The sequence below is a fragment of the Pygocentrus nattereri genome, chromosome 21, assembly GCF_015220715.1.
Source record: "Pygocentrus nattereri isolate fPygNat1 chromosome 21, fPygNat1.pri, whole genome shotgun sequence".
Lineage (NCBI taxonomy): Eukaryota > Metazoa > Chordata > Actinopteri > Characiformes > Serrasalmidae > Pygocentrus > Pygocentrus nattereri.
The window spans coordinates 28,432,549-28,453,355 of NC_051231.1; the positions used below are offsets into that span (position 1 = coordinate 28,432,549).

Genomic DNA, 20,807 nt, shown 5'->3' on the forward strand with positions numbered 1-20,807 from the left:
TTACCATCTGAGGCTGTTTTGTCTGAAACTGTTTTGTCGTGTGAACTTTACCATCTGAGGCTGTTTTGTCTGAAACTGTTTTGTAGTACGAACTTTACCATCTGAGGCTGTTTTGTCTGAAACTGTTTTGTCGTGTGAACTTTACCATCTGAGGCTGTTTTGTCTGAAGCTGTTTTGTCGTGTGAACTTTACCATCCGAGGCTGTTTTGTCTGAAACTGTTTTGTCGTGTGAACTTTACCATCCGAGGCTGTTTTGTCTGAAACTGTTTTGTCGTGTGAACTTTACCATCTGAGGCTGTTTTGTCTGAAACTGTTTTGTCGTGTGAACTTTACCATCTGAGGCTGTTTTGTCTGAAACTGTTTTGTCGTGTGAACTTTACCATCTGAGGCTGTTTTGTCTGAAACTGTTTTGTCGTGTGAACTTTACCATCCGAGGCTGTTTTGTCTGAAGCTGTTTTGTCGTGTGAACTTTACCATCCGAGGCTGTTTTGTCTGAAACTGTTTTGTCGTGTGAACTTTACCATCTGATGCTGTTTTGTCTGAAACTGTTTTGTCGTGTGAACTTTACCATCCGAGGCTGTTTTGTCTGAAGCTGTTTTGTCGTGTGAACTTTACCATCCGAGGCTGTTTTGTCTGAAGCTGTTTTGTCGTGTGAACTTTACCATCCGAGGCTGTTTTGTCTGAAACTGTTTTGTCGTGTGAACTTTACCATCCGAGGCTGTTTTGTCTGAAACTGTTTTGTCGTGTGAACTTTACCATCTGAGGCTGTTTTGTCTGAAGCTGTTTTGTCGTGTGAACTTTACCACCTGAGGCTGTTTTGTCTGAAACTGTTTTGTCGTGTGAACTTTACCATCCGAGGCTGTTTTGTCTGAAACTGTTTTGTCGTGTGAACTTTACCATCCGAGGCTGTTTTGTCTGAAACTGTTTAGTTGTACGAACTTTACCATCCGAGGCTGTTTTGTCTGAAGCTGTTTTGTAGTACGAACTTTACCATCCGAGGCTGTTTTGTCTGAAGCTGTTTTGTCGTGTGAACTTTACCATCCGAGGCTGTTTTGTCTGAAGCTGTTTTGTTCAAGGCTGTTCTGTCACAGAAACTTTACGGTCAGAGGCTGTCGTGTGTGTAGCCACTTGCCTTAGCTTAATGCCTGTTGTCTGAGGCTCTTGCTTTTAATGTCCAGTTGTATGAGAGCTGAGACTGACTATATTTTGCCTGAGACCTAAAGTTGTTTCGTCTGATGTGTGAAACCTGATGCTGTGGTCTAAGGATGTACTAAAATGCCCACAGTAACAGGGGTGGCTTTTTGACAGACATCTGAATACTGCACCGGCATACAGTGCATTCAAACAGCGCAGCACCACAGCTGGGTTTAAAAAAAAAAAAAAAAAAAAATTTTATATTACAGAAAATGTGGGATTAATGTAGGATCACATCCTTCACACATCAAAACAAAAGTGCAGTTCATTTAATCATTAAATGGTTAAACTGAGAATAAAAAGGGAATAAACTGTGTTCCCACCACACCATTGGAGGGCACGCTGGCACTCGGCCAATGTGCCATAGCAAATAATACCCACTTTGCCCTGAAGAAAGAGGCTCTATGATTTATGGCTTGCATGGTACATGAGCTCTCAACTGTGGCCCATTTTCAACCCAGCCACCCACCCTTCTGCCATTAAGACCACAGGGGTCAAACTGCAGGCGGATGATCCTAATTTGGACTGGCAGATTGAAAACGTTATGTCTCTGCATAAGTAATGGTGTTATTACTGCCCTGGCGGAGGTTGTCTCAGGCAGATATTGCATGTTTTTTTTCTTGCAGATGGTTTTTTGGAGGATAGTGCTACCCAGCGCCCCCTTGGGAGAGCTGCAGGTGGGGCAGAATTGATTTTTTTTCCTTTTTTTAAAGCAGGTGCCTGCAGAATGATTTGTGAGAGGTTCCAGGTGTCTGATGGAATTCAGGACGGAGGAAAGCACTTGCAAGGTGGCGTATTCCAATTGCCGGAATGATCCATCTGCGTCTGCTTAAGGCAGGAATAAGATCAGGGAAATGGGGGCCTGAGCTTGTAGAATAATGAAGCTTATTTTATCACCAGGCCTTCATGAAGATGTGAGGTTTTTTTTTTAAAAAGTAGATTCAAAATGTTATGCCCGTCTACTCAATTACCAGAGTACTAGAACTGTACTAGATTATATGGTTGTCTGAGGCCATCCCTGACTAAATCTTAAGCACTATATAGCTGATATCAGTTTGATATGGGGTGGTGGGCTTATGTAATTATTACCAGTAACTTCCAGTGGCTTTCTTGGAGATTTGTCACATCTGGATCATCAGATTTTAGGGCACTGGGGGCAAATATTTGGTGGGCCCCTACCTGGCTATCTTTTTTGGTGATGAGGGATTTTTTAATTACATCACAGCAACTTACGTTAGGACTCTGCAAAGGCCATGATCATGAAGCTGTTGAGCACTGGACCATTTAGTGGGTCCCCAGCTGGCCTTTATTAGTTGGTCAGTGAGTTTCTTGCGAACGACAAACAGGTATTTAGGACTTCAAGTATACCTCAGCCTTTAAACCTGAAAGAGTCTTTTCAGTAATTACCCTTTCAGAGCTTATGAAGAAATGATTAAACACATGTGCCATCACAATATCAATAACTTTTTTTTTTCATGAACCAAAGAGGTTCTGCAGAGTGGAGATAACAGTTCATTCTGACTTTGGTCCGTTTAGATGTTATTGGATTGTATTTTATTTGTACTTCAAACCAGAATTTGTTTTGAAGTGAGCTGAGACCGACCTACTCAGGGGGTCTACTACTCACTTTTTTGATGTGCACCAGAGTTCAGACAGACACTTGCTCTAATGGTCTGCACTAAAAGAGCAATTGCCCCAAACCTGCCAAGTCTGAACGCACCCTTAAAAACCTATTCTGTCAAGCATACTGCCAGCTAAAGCATACTGCCCGCTAAAGCATAATGCCAGCTAAAGCATACTGCCCGCTAAAGCATACTGCCAGCTAAAGCATACTGCCCGCTAAAGCATAATGCCAGCTAAAGCATACTGCCACTCACTAAAGCATAATGCCAGCTAAAGCATACTGCCCGCTAAAGCATACTGCCAGCTAAAGCATACTGCCCGCTAAAGCATAATGCCAGCTAAAGCATACTGCCACTCACTAAAGCATAATGCCAGCTAAAGCATACTGCCCGCTAAAGCATACTGCCAGCTAAAGCATACTGCCCGCTAAAGCATAATGCCAGCTAAAGCATACTGCCACTCGCTAAAGCATAATGCCAGCTAAAGCATACTGCCCGCTAAAGCATAATGCCAGCTAAAGCATACTGCCACTCACTAAAGCATAATGCCAGCTAAAGCATACTGCCCGCTAAAGCATAATGCCAGCTAAAGCATACTGCCACTCACTAAAGCATAATGCCAGCTAAAGCATACTGCCCGCTAAAGCATAATGCCAGCTAAAGCATACTGCCACTCACTAAAGCATAATGCCAGCTAAAGCATACTGCCACTCGCTAAAGCATAATGCCAGCTAAAGCATACTGCCCGCTAAAGCATACTGCCCGCTAAAGCATACTGCCACTCACTAAAGCATACTGCCACTCGCTAAAGCATACTGCCACTCGCTAAAGCATACTGCCCGCTAAAGCATACTGCCCGCTAAAGCATACTGCCAGCTAAAGCATACTGCCACTCACTAAAGCATACTGCCAGCTATAGCATACTGCCACTCACTAAAGCATACTGCCACTCACTAAAGCATACTGCCACTCACTAAAGCATACTGCCACTCGCTAAAGCATACTGCCCGCTAAAGCATACTGCCAGCTAAAGCATACTGCCACTCACTAAAGCATACTGCCAGCTAAAGCATACTGCCACTCACTAAAGCATACTGCCAGCTAAAGCATACTGCCGCTCACTAAAGCATACTGCCAGCTAAAGCATACTGCCGCTCACTAAAGCATACTGCCCGCTAAAGCATACTGCCGCTCACTAAAGCATACTGCCCGCTAAAGCATACTGCCAGCTAAAGCATACTGCCAGCTAAAGAATACTGCCACTCACTAAAGCATACTGCCAGCTAAAGCATACTGCCAGCTAAAGCATACTGCCACTCACTAAAGCATACTGCCAGCTAAAGCATACTGCCGCTCACTAAAGCATACTGCCAGCTAAAGCATACTGCCAGCTAAAGCATACTGCCACTCACTAAAGCATACTGCCAGCTAAAGCATACTGCCGCTCACTAAAGCATACTGCCGCTCACTAAAGTATACTGCCAGCTAAAGCATACTGCCGCTCACTAAAGCATACTGCCAGCTAAAGCATACTGCCGCTCACTAAAGCATACTGCCTGCTAAAGCATACTGCCGCTCAATAAAGCATACTGCCAGCTAAAGCATACTGCCACTCGCTAAAGCATACTGCCCGCTAAAGCATACTGCCAGCTAAAGCATACTGCCGCTCACTAAAGCATACTGCCAGCTAAAGCATACTGCAGCTCACTAAAGCATACTGCCAGCTAAAGCATACTGCAGCTCACTAAAGCATACTGCCAGCTAAAGCATACTGCAGCTCACTAAAGCATACTGCCAGCTAAAGCATACTGCAGCTCACTAAAGCATACTGCCGCTCACTAAAGCATACTGCAGCTCACTAAAGCATACTGCCGCTCACTAAAGCATACTGCAGCTCACTAAAGCATACTGCAGCTCACTAAAGCATACTGCCGCTCACTAAAGCATACTGCAGCTCACTAAAGCATACTGCCAGCTAAAGCATACTGCAGCTCACTAAAGCATACTGCAGCTCACTAAAGCATACTGCCGCTCACTAAAGCATACTGCAGCTCACTAAAGCATACTGCAGCTCACTAAAGCATACTGCAGCTCACTAAAGCATACTGCTGCTCACTAAAGCATACTGCCAGCTAAAGCATACTGCCCGCTAAAGCATACTGCCAGCTAAAGCATACTGCCCGCTAAAGCATACTGCCCGCTAAAGCTTACTGCAGCTCACTAAAGCATACTGCAGCTCACTAAAGCGTACTGCAGCTCACTAAAGCATACTGCCGCTCACTAAAGCATACTGCAGCTCACTAAAGCATACTGCAGCTCACTAAAGCATACTGCTGCTCACTAAAGCATACTGCCAGCTAAAGCATACTGCCCGCTAAAGCATACTGCCAGCTAAAGCATACTGCCCGCTAAAGCATACTGCCAGCTAAAGCATACTGCCCGCTAAAGCATACTGCCAGCTAAAGCATACTGCCCGCTAAAGCATACTGCAGCTCACTAAAGCATACTGCCAGCTAAAGCATACTGCCAGCTAAAGCATACTGCCCGCTAAAGCATACTGCCCGCTAAAGCATACTGCCCGCTAAAGCATACTGCTGCTCACTAAAGCATACTGCCAGCTAAAGCATACTGCCAGCTAAAGCATACTGCCACTCACTAAAGCATACTGCCAGCTAAAGCATACTGCCGCTCACTAAAGCATACTGCCAGCTAAGGCATACTGCAGCTCACTAAAGCATACTGCCGCTCACTAAAGCATACTGCAGCTCACTAAAGCATACTGCAGCTCACTAAAGCATACTGCAGCTCACTAAAGCATACTGCCGCTCACTAAAGCATACTGCAGCTCACTAAAGCATACTGCCAGCTAAAGCATACTGCCGCTCACTAAAGCATACTGCAGCTCACTAAAGCATACTGCAGCTCACTAAAGCATACTGCCGCTCACTAAAGCATACTGCAGCTCACTAAAGCATACTGCAGCTCACTAAAGCATACTGCTGCTCACTAAAGCATACTGCCAGCTAAAGCATACTGCCCGCTAAAGCATACTGCCAGCTAAAGCATACTGCCACTCACTAAAGCATACTGCAGCTCACTAAAGCATACTGCCAGCTAAAGCATACTGCCCGCTAAAGCATACTGCCCGCTAAAGCATACTGCCCGCTAAAGCATACTGCTGCTCACTAAAGCATACTGCCAGCTAAAGCATACTGCCCGCTAAAGCATACTGCCAGCTAAAGCATACTGCCACTCACTAAAGCATACTGCCACTCACTAAAGCATACTGCCAGCTAAAGCATACTGCCCGCTAAAGCATACTGCCCGCTAAAGCATACTGCCCGCTAAAGCATACTGCCAGCTAAAGCATACTGCCCGCTAAAGCATAATGCCAGCTAAAGCATACTGCCACTCGCTAAAGCATAATGCCAGCTAAAGCATACTGCCCGCTAAAGCATAATGCCAGCTAAAGCATACTGCCACTCACTAAAGCATAATGCCAGCTAAAGCATACTGCCCGCTAAAGCATACTGCCAGCTAAAGCATACTGCCCGCTAAAGCATAATGCCAGCTAAAGCATACTGCCACTCACTAAAGCATAATGCCAGCTAAAGCATACTGCCCGCTAAAGCATAATGCCAGCTAAAGCATACTGCCACTCGCTAAAGCATAATGCCAGCTAAAGCATACTGCCCGCTAAAGCATACTGCCCGCTAAAGCATACTGCCACTCACTAAAGCATACTGCCACTCGCTAAAGCATACTGCCACTCGCTAAAGCATACTGCCCGCTAAAGCATACTGCCCGCTAAAGCATACTGCCAGCTAAAGCATACTGCCACTCACTAAAGCATACTGCCAGCTATAGCATACTGCCACTCACTAAAGCATACTGCCACTCACTAAAGCATACTGCCACTCACTAAAGCATACTGCCACTCGCTAAAGCATACTGCCCGCTAAAGCATACTGCCAGCTAAAGCATACTGCCACTCACTAAAGCATACTGCCAGCTAAAGCATACTGCCACTCACTGAAGCATACTGCCAGCTAAAGCATACTGCCGCTCACTAAAGCATACTGCCAGCTAAAGCATACTGCCGCTCACTAAAGCATACTGCCCGCTAAAGCATACTGCCGCTCACTAAAGCATACTGCCCGCTAAAGCATACTGCCCGCTAAAGCATACTGCCAGCTAAAGAATACTGCCACTCACTAAAGCATACTGCCAGCTAAAGCATACTGCCAGCTAAAGCATACTGCCACTCACTAAAGCATACTGCCAGCTAAAGCATACTGCCGCTCACTAAAGCATACTGCCAGCTAAAGCATACTGCCAGCTAAAGCATACTGCCACTCACTAAAGCATACTGCCAGCTAAAGCATACTGCCGCTCACTAAAGCATACTGCCGCTCACTAAAGTATACTGCCAGCTAAAGCATACTGCCGCTCACTAAAGCATACTGCCAGCTAAAGCATACTGCCGCTCACTAAAGCATACTGCCTGCTAAAGCATACTGCCGCTCAATAAAGCATACTGCCAGCTAAAGCATACTGCCACTCGCTAAAGCATACTGCCAGCTAAAGCATACTGCCGCTCACTAAAGCATACTGCCAGCTAAAGCATACTGCAGCTCACTAAAGCATACTGCCAGCTAAAGCATACTGCAGCTCACTAAAGCATACTGCCAGCTAAAGCATACTGCAGCTCACTAAAGCATACTGCCAGCTAAAGCATACTGCAGCTCACTAAAGCATACTGCCGCTCACTAAAGCATACTGCAGCTCACTAAAGCATACTGCCGCTCACTAAAGCATACTGCAGCTCACTAAAGCATACTGCAGCTCACTAAAGCATACTGCCGCTCACTAAAGCATACTGCAGCTCACTAAAGCATACTGCCAGCTAAAGCATACTGCAGCTCACTAAAGCATACTGCAGCTCACTAAAGCATACTGCCGCTCACTAAAGCATACTGCAGCTCACTAAAGCATACTGCAGCTCACTAAAGCATACTGCAGCTCACTAAAGCATACTGCTGCTCACTAAAGCATACTGCCAGCTAAAGCATACTGCCCGCTAAAGCATACTGCCAGCTAAAGCATACTGCCCGCTAAAGCATACTGCCCGCTAAAGCATACTGCAGCTCACTAAAGCATACTGCAGCTCACTAAAGCATACTGCAGCTCACTAAAGCATACTGCCGCTCACTAAAGCATACTGCAGCTCACTAAAGCATACTGCAGCTCACTAAAGCATACTGCTGCTCACTAAAGCATACTGCCAGCTAAAGCATACTGCCCGCTAAAGCATACTGCCAGCTAAAGCATACTGCCCGCTAAAGCATACTGCCAGCTAAAGCATACTGCCCGCTAAAGCATACTGCCCGCTAAAGCATACTGCCCGCTAAAGCATACTGCAGCTCACTAAAGCATACTGCCAGCTAAAGCATACTGCCCGCTAAAGCATACTGCCCGCTAAAGCATACTGCCCGCTAAAGAATACTGCCCGCTAAAGCATACTGCTGCTCACTAAAGCATACTGCCAGCTAAAGCATACTGCCAGCTAAAGCATACTGCCACTCACTAAAGCATACTGCCAGCTAAAGCATACTGCCGCTCACTAAAGCATACTGCCAGCTAAGGCATACTGCAGCTCACTAAAGCATACTGCCGCTCACTAAAGCATACTGCAGCTCACTAAAGCATACTGCAGCTCACTAAAGCATACTGCAGCTCACTAAAGCATACTGCCGCTCACTAAAGCATACTGCAGCTCACTAAAGCATACTGCCAGCTAAAGCATACTGCCGCTCACTAAAGCATACTGCAGCTCACTAAAGCATACTGCAGCTCACTAAAGCGTACTGCCGCTCACTAAAGCGTACTGCAGCTCACTAAAGCGTACTGCAGCTCACTAAAGCATACTGCAGCTCACTAAAGCATACTGCTTCTCACTAAAGCATACTGCCAGCTAAAGCATACTGCCCGCTAAAGCATACTGCCAGCTAAAGCATACTGCCACTCACTAAAGCATACTGCAGCTCACTAAAGCATGCTGCCAGCTAAAGCATACTGCCCGCTAAAGCATACTGCCCGCTAAAGCATACTGCCCGCTAAAGCATACTGCTGCTCACTAAAGCATACTGCCAGCTAAAGCATACTGCCCGCTAAAGCATACTGCCAGCTAAAGCATACTGCCACTCACTAAAGCATACTGCCACTCACTAAAGCATACTGCCAGCTAAAGCATACTGCCCGCTAAAGCATACTGCCCGCTAAAGCATACTGCCCGCTAAAGCATACTGCCAGCTAAAGCATACTGCCAGCTAAAGCATACTGCCACTCACTAAAGCATACTGCAGCTCACTAAAGCATACTGCCAGCTAAAGCATACTACCAGCTAAAGCATACTTCCACTCACTAAAGCATACTGCCAGCTAAAGCATACTGCCAGCTAAAGCATACTGCCTGCTAAAGCATACTGCCAGCTAAAGCATACTGCCAGCTAAAGCATACTGCCAGCTAAAGCATACTGCCACTCACTAAAGCATACTTCCACTCGCTAAAGCATACTGCCAGCTAAAGCATACTGCCACTCACTAAAGCATACTGCAGCTCACTAAAGCATACTGCCAGCTAAAGCATACTGCCAGCTAAAGCATACTGCCAGCTAAAGCATACTGCCCGCTAAAGCATACTGAACGCTAAAGCATACTGCAGCTCACTAAAGCATACTGCAGCTCACTAAAGCATACTGCAGCTCACTAAAGCATACTGCCCGCTAAAGCATACTGCCCGCTAAAGCATACTGCCCGCTAAAGCATACTGCAGCTCACTAAAGCATACTGCCACTCACTAAAGCATACTGCCGCTCACTAAAGCATACTGCCAGCTAAAGCATACTGCCCGCTAAAGCATACTGCCCGCTAAAGCATACTGCCAGCTAAAGCATACTGCCAGCTAAAGCATACTGCCACTCACTAAAGCATACTGCAGCTCACTAAAGCATACTGCCAGCTAAAGCATACTACCAGCTAAAGCATACTTCCACTCACTAAAGCATACTGCCAGCTAAAGCATACTGCCAGCTAAAGCATACTGCCCGCTAAAGCATACTGCCCGCTAAAGCATACTGCAGCTCACTAAAGCATACTGCCCGCTAAAGCATACTGCCAGCTAAAGCATACTGCCAGCTAAAGCATACTTCCACTCGCTAAAGCATACTGCCAGCTAAAGCATACTGCCAGCTAAAGAATACTTCCACTCACTAAAGCATACTGCCCGCTAAAGCATACTGCCACTCGCTAAAGTATACTGCTACTTGCTAAAGCATACTGCCCGCTAAAGCATACTGCCCGCTAAAGCATACTGCCACTCACTAAAACATACTGCCAGCTAAAGTGTACTTTTTACCATCTTGGCTGTAAATATGTCTCAGTATGTACTAATGCACTAGTATAGACTAACAACTATAAATGAAAACGCAGACCTACTTTACTCTGCTTTAAGCTTTAGCTGAGCTATAGCCACTTTTCTCACATCTCCAGCAGGAAACTTTTCTGCAAAGGTAGTCAACATTCATCTTCTCATTAGATTTTTTTCGTTCCACCTCAAATGCTGCCTGACAAATGTAACTGTGCCATTTAAGGTGCAACAGGAAAATTCAAACAAACTTTGCAGCTTTTTAGCGTTGGAAAGTTTGCAGATCAAAATATCGATGTTCATCTTTAATCTTTCTCGTTTCCTTTTCGTTAGCTACTAGCTAGGTGAGATTGTTGGATTGTTGTCGCTATGGTGACCAGCAGTCTGCGCACTGACCTTCAAGGTTAAAGGGTGAATTAGCAGTTGTAGGCTACGTTAACTCCAGCGTTTAAGGCCATTCATTGATGACGCTGTGATATGGTCAGCAGAGCTTGATTTTACTTTTATCTTAAAATCTTATTCTGCTGTGGAGCCGCAACAGGGCAGTAAAAGAGACGCGTGTTGCCAACCCCTGACTTAAGATGACACGAAGTCCTACAGCTTTACATAACAGACATTACCACTACCAGCAACTTGAAACCTCACCGACGAATCTAGATTTGGGGTTACTTGGATGATGTAAAACAGAAAGTGAGAAAGTACATCCGACTTCTAAGAGTTGGAGGTGTGAAAAACATCCCTGAAGATTTCTTCGATTCAGTTGTTGAGGCATCTTTGTCATTTTTGGTTAAAAATGTTATCTGCTGTTTTCCTGATACTGAAAACATGAACAGACTGTGATTGGCTGACTGGAAGTTAAATGAATGGGTGGTCTCTGACTTGCACAGTACCCTACATACTGCAAATACAATTGAAGTATTAATTATTTAATTAGCATGCCGTTTTGGAGCCCTACTGTTGACCTTTCTCTAGTGGGCATGTCTTGTTTGGCTGTGTCTAATTTCGAAGCTCAGTTGGATGCTGTTAGATCTCATGGCAACGCCTCTCCATCTGTGACTCCTGCTAGCCAAATGCAACCATTAGCCTCCACAGCCGGCTCTAACTCGCTGCAGGCCCCGCTCAAGCCTTCTAATTTGATGTTTCTCACCGCCCACTCTGTCTCCCCCACCCTGCTGCTCCGTTTAAATTACCCAGAAATCAACAATGTCCCTAATTTATCTGATACAGCCTAATATCTCTCCGGTTTCCTCCCCGCTCCCCTGCGAGCTGCTATGAAATTGCTTCTCTTTGCACTGCGATTCAATTAAAGCGGGAATTACTTGTCATATCCACTTTCCTCTCTGGTTAGCGCAGTTAATTTTGATCCTTTGGAGGACTGAAACGAGGAGACGTGGTCTATGGTGTTTCATAAACGATAACGCAGCCAAAAAGGGGAAGTAATGAGCTCAGGAAAATGTCTCCTGTCAGCTGGTTGATGAGCTTGCAGTGCAATGGCTCTTTGTGGACACTGGGGGGCACTCTTGCTACATGGATGGAGAAAGAGGACACTTTTAACACAGACTTTGTAGATTTTTATTCCTTTGTTTCACCAAATTCTCCTCCTTTCATGTCAGCATTTAAAATCATCCCAACCCTGTAGTTTTCAAGTGTGGGCTTGACTACAATCTACAGTTCTTTTCACCTTAGTTTAGTCCTGAAAGGCCACATGCACTATGCATTTTGGCCTAGTGTTTAGTGGTCACCAAAAGCCATTTGTCTGGTTCTCATTTTGTTGTAACGTTGAGCTCATAAAGGTCTTGGTCATTAATCGATGATCCATCAGGTGCGTTCAAGCAGTTCACTCATGCTCTGCATGGTGCAGTGCTTGTCCAGTAGACAGTCTGTTTGTGATTCTCCACTCCGTCAACATCTGACCTGCCCACAAATGTGTTTGTTTTCCATGACTGTCAAAGTCAATGCTGCAGTATGTTGATTACACATTGATAAAGCATTAATAGGTTCATGACAGGTAATAACCTGTTCATAACGTGTTAATGTGACTTAATTATTAACGCTACTGTTATTTTTAATGCATTTATCTCGTCGACCCAAGTGCAGGCTGACGCCCAGCTGTAGTGTAATGTAATCCATGACTGTAGCCCTGTGATTAAATACAGCTTTAAAATGTCTTTTAAAGTAATATCTTGTGCAGACCAAATTGGACTGTGTTTGTGGCAGATAAATCAACAAGCATCAAACCAACAAAAGAAACAGCAACAGCAAAAGCGCCGGGTACAGTCACAAAGGCGTTGGAACTATTGTTTTTGTTTTTTGTTTTGACGTTTTAGTACTGATATAAGTAAATGAGCTCTGCTCTGATTGGTGGCTGTGTATTGTGCCTCATTCTAAAAGCAGTCCGGGATGAAACACTGGTCATAACTTCAGTGTGAATGGGTGGAGCTAAACTGCTGAAGGCTGAATAAGAGCATATGTGTAATTTTTTTTTTTTTTAAGCTGCTTCTTTGTGTGGAAGGCAGGAAACACCCTGGATTTAGCATCTCCAATTTGCCTGACTGCAGTCTTTGGACTGTGGAGCACCTGAAGGAAACCCCTGCAGACAGAGACAACATGCAGACTCCACACAGAAAAGACCCTAGTCACCCGGCTGGGGAATCGAACCCAGTCAATTCTTGCCATGAGGTGACAGCACTACCCACAGCAAATGACTTCCCAAATATGGCCTGTGTGACTTGGAAGGGAATGATTTTACCAGTATTTACATGCTGTATCAAACTCTTTTATTTTAAAAAAGCAAGGAAAATCTGCTTCTCTATGGATTCATAGTGCAAAATAAGCTGCAGGTTCTCAGTGAAAGGAAACTTAGCTTCTTCCCTCCTTTAGCAGCGACTACCAGTATTCCCAGGGCAGCTCTGACAGCAGTATGAGCATGAGCTCCGGCTGTGGAGCCCACTGTCCTCCCTGTGGTTGAAGAGATTGTTTTCTGTTTGAGCTCCTGTCTGGTGCTTCTGCCCCAGCGTGGATCTAATGGTCAGGCAGAGAGAGAGAGGCTGTGAGCTGTAGACTGGCATGGAAAGCTCCATTCATATTAATACAGTGCTAAAGCAGCAGGCAGGACCAAGCGTGATGACTTATGGTGACATTTGAAGCGAGACAGTTTGCGTGGCTGTGGGAGAGGAGGAATGTGTGGGTATCAGTGTATGCCTGTGTTTGTTTTCACACATTTGCAGGACTAAAGAGATTTGACTTACGGGGAAATTTCACTGATTCAGAGTTTCTGCATTTTTCAGTTATTGAAATGTAGACAAAGCCATTCAGAGTGGTTTGGTGTGAAGTGGTTGATTGTAGAGAAACTTAAAGACCTTTTTTAGTGGTGATGGCATGTTTACCACTGTGTTAAATCACCTTTATTTTAATTACACTTTTTAATCATTTGGGAACTGAAGATACTAATTGTTGTTAATACAACACTTCAGCTGATCAACAGTCTGTGTTTGTCCTTGTCTGATTCTCCTTTCATGATGCGCCATGCATTTTCAATAAGAGACAGATCTGGACTGCAGGCAGGCTAGTCAAGCACACGTGCTCTGCGTCTATGGAGCCAAGCTGTTGTAGGACGTCCAGAATGAGGCCTGGCATTGTCTTGCTGAAACAAGCAGAGATGTTCTCAGAAAAGAAGTTGATGACAGCATGTCTCTCTAAATTCCCAATATATTTCTCTGTGTCAGTGGTACCGTCACATACATGAATCATATCATCATATATGAGTCATCCAAATAGTGGGCACTGGTGCACCTCCAAGCCATGACAGAGGTTGGCTTTTGCACATTTTACTGATAAATGTCTGGATGGTCCCTTTTGTCTTGACATCCGTTTTTCCCAAGCTGAAACGTGGGCTTATCTGATCACAGTACCCATTTCCACTTTCTTTCAGATCTGAGATGAGATCCGGCCCAGAGAAGTTGGCAGCGTTTCTGCATAAAACTGATATTTGGCTTACTTCTTGCCTAATAGAGTTGCAACTTGCATTTCTTTATGCAGTGGAGGACTGTGTTAAGTGACATCGGTTTTCCAAAGTACTCCCAAGCCCATTTGGCTGTATTTAACACAGTAGAGACAGTATCTTATGCAGTTCTGTCTGAGCTCTCGAAAGTCATGCACATTCAACAGTGGTTGCCAGTCTTGCCCTACATAGACATAAACTACTAGAGATTTTTTTGCAATATTATGTATGGTAGATGGTAAAATACCAACATTCTTTGCGGTCTTGCATTGAGGAGTGTTTTGTTTGGACTGTTGGACAATTCCCTTACAAAGCTTGGCACAAAGTGGTGGGCTAAGACCCATCTTTGCACACACCGAGCCTTTGGTGGATGCTCCTTATATGCTCAATCATGATGCCCTCACCTGTTACCAATTTTCTTTTGCTTGTTGTGGAATGTTTCAAAACAGAAACTTTTCACTCTTGTGTTCACTCTTATTCACAAAATACAATTAAGTTTGGTCATTAAAAAAAGTTGGACATTTTTTTGTGCTTCTGTCAGTTAAATAAATGTTTAAGAGAATATAAAAAAATCACATGCTTGTTTTCATTGCACTTTACAAAATGTCCCAACTTTTCCGGAGATGGGTTTTCTAAGTATATCACAATACCTAAAGAAATGCTTGCAATACATTATACATATCACAGTATTTGAACAGGAAACCATACACAAGAAGCAGCAAACACAAAATGCTATCAAAAACTGTGAGTACATTGTGAATAATAATTATTCAGTCATGAGTGAATGATTATTATTGAACTTTTCACAGAGCTACACTAAATCCAATTAAACAGGACCGATTATGCTCCGTAATGAAATTAATGAGTTGATCAGTGTTCTGTGATCAGTGTTCTTTAAGTACTGACAGGGTCCGCAATATATTCTGAAATGCAACTTGTGTATCACGATAACAAAAATGAAATGTTAATGTCCTCACATTGTATAAAAACAAGTGTGTGGTGAATGTGCTGTCATGAAAGATGAGTGTGTGTTTGTGTCTTGCAGAAACAATGACAGTGACCTTTACCTGCATTAGCTCTTGTCTGTTGAATGGATGTTTTGTCATTGTTAGTCACTGGCCAATTAACTCCCTGTTCTCTCCAGCACCCAGTAACAAATAACCATTTTAAGTCTGGCATTGCAGGCCAGGAGATATATACCCTGAATTATCCAGGATGTTCATTCACTGTACTCAACTAGCTCACTGAGAAACATTCAGCTCTTTGTCAATTTCCAGCTGTAAAGTAATCAAAGTTGCTGCCATTAGGCTAAAAACCATGGAAGACCAGGAAGCCCTGTTGAAAAGGAACCCCTTCATCACAGTTGATCAGATCAAGAACACCCTCCAGGTGGTCAACAATCAAGAGAAGACTTCGCCAGAGTAAATGTAGATATACACCATTGGTGATCCTCAAAAATCAGAAGATGAGACTCAAGTTTGCCAAAAAACATCTAAAAAGTAAGAAAGTTTGTTTCTGGAACAACGTGATATTGACAGATGAGGCAAAGATCAGCCTGTACCAGAATATTGTTAAGAGAAGAGCATGAAGAAGATACTGTTACTGACCCGAAGCATACCACCTCATCTGTGAAGCATGGTGGAGGTAGTGTCATTGCTGGGTATTTATGGCTCATAGTGGAGCTAGTTCCTTTGTATCTGTTGATTATATGACTGCTGACAAAAGCACCATTGTGAATTCTATAGGCCTATATTATCATCTCAGATTCAGACAAAGTGCTTCAAAACTCACTGGACGGTGCTTCACAGTGCAGAAAAATAATGACCCAGAGCAAACTGCAACAGACTTATTTAATGCAAAGAACTGGAATGTTCTGCAATGGCCAAGTCAGTCAGTTGACATCAGTGCAGTTGAGCTTGCTTTTCACTTAGTAAAGGCAAAACTGAAGGTAAAACCCCTTTAAAACAAGCAGGAACTGAGGGCAGCTGCAGTAAAAGCCTAGCAGACCATCATGGTAGAAGGAACCCAGTATCTGGTGAAGTCTATGGGTTCTAGACTTTAGGCAGTCCCTGACTTCAGAGGATTTGCAGTCAAGTATTAAAAATGACATTTTAACTTATTGTTAGTTTGTCCAATTACCTTTGAATGGTTGAAATTCCTACACTGCTCACCTAATTTGGATGGAAATGTTCTTAAATTTAAAGTGAAAATCCTCATTCAGTCATTATACTAGACAGCCAAAATAGCAATAGTTTGTCAATGTCCAAATATTTATGGAACTGACTGCATCTTGACAGTGTATTAAACTTGCCAGTGAGCTGTGAAGCTTGCCCAGCCTCACTGGGATGGATCGAATAATCTTTAATATTTGAAGAAACCATATTTCTGATGAGTTGTGTGTGTCGTGTCTTTATTTATGATGGTCTTGTTAGGAGGGAGACGTATTAATGTGTGTTGTGTCCTTCTTGTGCAGGTGGCATGTCTGATCAGAGTGCCTACAGAAGTGGTGAAGCAGAGAACACAGGCCTCCCCCTCTCTACACACACACCATGTACTGCTGACCACACTACGAGAGGAGGTATATATACACACACACACATTTGTCTTGCTATACATATGAGGACGTCCATAGGCGTCTATTGATTTTTGTGTTACTGTAGCTAAATAACACTACACCTAAACCTGATCCTAACCTCAGTATCCAAAAGGGACATTTTCTGCTGTTTTAGTTTTCAAATAAAAAAGTAATTGTGAAGACAACACATGGTCAATTGAGGACCAGCAAAATGTCTTGAGCAAAAATTTCATATAGCCCTATCATAGTGAAGACATAGAATCCTCACAAGTATAGCACTACAAGAACACACACACACTAGCCTGTACCCGTGATTGTGAGCCCCAACCTGAAAAAGCCCAACTGCTCAAGATAACTTTGCCCCCTCTCGCTCCCCCTCTGCCTCTCTCCTACACATTGTCTCACTTGCACTCACTCTGTCTTATGCATACTTTCCCTTTCTCTCTCACACACTCTCATGTGCTCATTCTCTCATGCGCTGTCTCTCTTTCTCGCTCTCTCTCGCCTTTCTCTCTTTCTTTATCCCTCTACCCCCCACTCTTTCTCTCACGTGCACACACTGTCACACTCCACTCTCTGCCCCTCTGGCTCTTATGCATCCTCTCTATCTCTCTGTCTCTCTCTCTTCCTCTCTCTCTGTCTGTCTGTTTCTCCCTCTCGCTCTTTCTTTCTCCATCTCTCTCTTGCACACCCTCTCACTCCCTCTATCCCTGTCTCACTCTCTAGTACTTACTCTGTCTTTCTCTTTCTGACTCTCACTCTCTCTCTCTTTCTCTTTTTCCATCTCTCTCTTGCACACATTCTCTCTTTTGAAAAACACTCTCACTCCCTCTGTCGCTCTCTCTCTCTCTCTCTCTTCTTCTAGCACTCTCTCCTTCTCTCTCCTTCTAGCACTCTCTCCTTCTAGCACTCTCTCTCTCTCCTTCTAGCACTCTTTCTCTCTCACTCTCTCTCTCCTTTTAGCACTCTCTCTCTTCTTCTCTCTCCTTCTAGCACTCATTCTCCTTCTAGCACTCTTTCTCTCTCTCTCTCACTCTCTCACTCTCTCTCTCTCTCTCTCTCTAGCACTCTCTCCTTCTCTCTCCTTCTAGCACTCTCTCTCCTTCTAGCACTCTCTCTCTCTCCTTCTAGCACTCTTTCTCTCTCTCTCTCTCTCTCTCTCTCTCTCTCTCTCTCTCTCTCACACACACACACACACACACACATACACCCTTTCCATTCCACAAAGCTGCACTGATAATAAATACTTCATCAGTGTGTAAAATACCTCTCTATTCCAGCATAATATTTTCTGTCAGTCGAAAGCTTCATAAAGAAGAGCACTGCATAAGCGAGTGTGGGTCAGGTTGGGGTTTCAGATTTATCAGTATAATGTCATACCAGTACAATAGCAGTGTGTGTGCTAATAGCCTACTTCCACTTTACTTTTCATGTTTTCTGAATCCTACTGTTTCGGTGGCAGAGATTAAAGCTGCAGTAGTAACCGCTGTGCTCTTGCTGCAGGGCGTGCGAGGGCTGTACAGGGGCTTTGGCAGTACCGTACTCCGAGAGGTAGGATCACTGACCCGTATCCTCTCTATCCTCTGTGTGCTATATCCAGCTCCAACTGGGTGCATAAAGGCCCATTTAAACCTACTTGACACTAAACCTATTAAATATAAAGATATGAATATAGAGACACAGAGATGAGACATAAATATGTTTCTAATGTTCAGTTTTCATGTAGTCTATGTGTGCCACAGTGACCAAGATTGGTCAAAGACCACCCTGTCTCTGCTTTGCCCACAAATGCTTTTTGTCATGACTACTGTTGTTGGGTATGACAAGCTCTATAGCCAGTTGGCAAAACATTTATTTGACCTAATGAGAATCTGTAACTATATATATATATATATATATATATATATATATATATGTGTGTGTATATATAGTTTATTCATATTATATATATATATATAAAGTATATGCAGATGTGGCCTGTTTCTAAATTGCATATTTGGTGATCGGATCACGTTGGGATTTCACTTGCCGGCATGAAAAGCCAGGCATAAACAGCACCAGGATGCACACTCAGCCCACTTTTGGAGGTGGTCAGTCAGAGATGGACATGATATACCTTGTGTATAAAGGAAAAGTGTTTTCATTATCACAATACTTAAGTCACTTTATGATACTGTGACTGTAAGCATGTTGTGAAATGCTGAAAGTTGCAAAAACATATATTGCAATATTTTACATCAGCTTAGATTAAGTGACCCTTACTAGTCCCACAACGGGAAAATTTCACCTCCGCCTTTGATCCATCTGTGGAGAGCAGCGCCACATACACACTAGTGAATGCACAAACACTAGGGGGCAGCCCTATCCACAGCGCCCATGGGGGGGTTGGGTTAGGTGCCTTGCTGAAGGACACTTCAGTTACGAACTGTCAGCTCTGGGGTTCGAACCAGTGACCTTCCGGTCACAGGTCTGGTTCCCTAACCTCCAGCCCATGACTGCCCCAACAAAAAATGATTGTTTAAGTTAAGTGACTTTTTTTAGTCCCACAACGGGAAAATTTCGCTTCCTTCCTTCCCTGTCAGAAAGGTTAGCTTGTCAGGTTACTCAAGAATGGAGCATTTCACATCAGACCACTCCGGACGAGTTTGTTTACATCTTAACCTTTTTATTTTGCAGAGATTTTTGAAGAAAAAAAAAATCGATTTCTCCTTTAATTCTCTAACCGCGGCTGTCATACTAATGTTAAAGTGCTTTTGTTGAAGTTTTAATTGTTATTAATTGCCTTTTATCATTTGTAAACCGCTCAGGCAGACGGTGTATTGATTTACTCGTCCTTTTTCTGAAGCATAATTTTCTTATCCAGGCCTTATCGCTTTCTTTTTTCCCCTGCTTGTATTTGAAATTCGTCTAATTAATTAAGCTAATTAGCTTTGGGACAAGCTCAAGACAAAGACGGCCAAAGAGGTGAAATTAAGCTAACGGAGAGCGTCGCTCAGATACCGATCTCTCTCTCTCTCTCTCTCTCTCTCTCTCTCTCTCTCTCTCTCTCTCTCACTTTGATGAATCATGGTGCTCTCCTCCAGCACCTGCGCTGCATGAGAAGGCTTTAATGAAGGCTGTCAGAGCCACAGTCTTTCATTTATTTGCAGGAGAGAAACGCAAGAGGGCCTTTATTCCTCCTTTATGTCACAGGTTTCAGTAGAAAAGGAGAAAAAGCAGAGATAGAGAGAGAGAGATAGAAAAGAGAGGAGAGCTAGTGGTCTGTATGAAGGTGACACTCGTTCGTGAGTGTTAGCGAGATGTGTTCCGCACCGCTGGGCCGTCCTGTACTTATTTTCCGCCTCACTTAACGTACAATATTCTTGCAAATTCTTTCCTGACGCGCTGCGGGGCGAGGAGGAAAGGCGATGGCGAGGGGGCATTGTTTCTCCAGAGCTTTTCTTCGGAATAAATGAATACATTTCGGACTCGGCACGGGGACGCCCGCGGGATCTTCTTCAGGATTTACCGGGACGCGTGTCACAGAGCGAATTCATTTCAGACGTCGTTATCTGCGGCCGCGCTGTGGCCTTGTCAGGATGAGTTTGTTCAGGGGGAGAACTGCCCCTCCTACCACCACCACCACCCCCCTCTCATAGGGCTTTAATTAGGCTGGTCTTCATCCCGTTGATAAGGCAGTGTCTTGGGCCTGTATTCGTAAAGCAGCGCAGATGTTTGAGTAGATCGGTTGCCCACAAATACCAGTGGTTTAGTCCTTTATGGATGTTTGTCATAGTCTTAAATCGATGATTCAGTAATTGAGTGATGAGACAAGGTGTCTGAAGTTTGCGACTTCAGCTGTGAGGCCAATGTGGCTAAAAAGTATTGGAAACTTATACCCCACCAACTCGAATTCTGAGAACTGCATGCCTTAATCACACAACCCGCTGAAAACCATGAGTTGTTGAGTAGTTTCACACAGTGTGGTTTTTGTGATGAATAAAAATGAATG

General features: G+C 44.0%; 1 protein-coding gene across 1 annotated transcript in view; it reads left to right on the forward strand.

Moving 5' to 3' along the window:
- slc25a26 (solute carrier family 25 member 26) overlaps positions 1-20,807 on the forward strand; it is a 99,434-nt gene that overhangs the window by 11,633 nt on the left and 66,994 nt on the right. The window contains exons 4-5 of the mRNA XM_037532439.1: positions 16,715-16,819; positions 18,320-18,367. Of these exons, the coding sequence (XP_037388336.1) occupies positions 16,715-16,819; positions 18,320-18,367 (153 nt within the window). The remainder of the gene's footprint in view (positions 1-16,714; positions 16,820-18,319; positions 18,368-20,807) is intronic.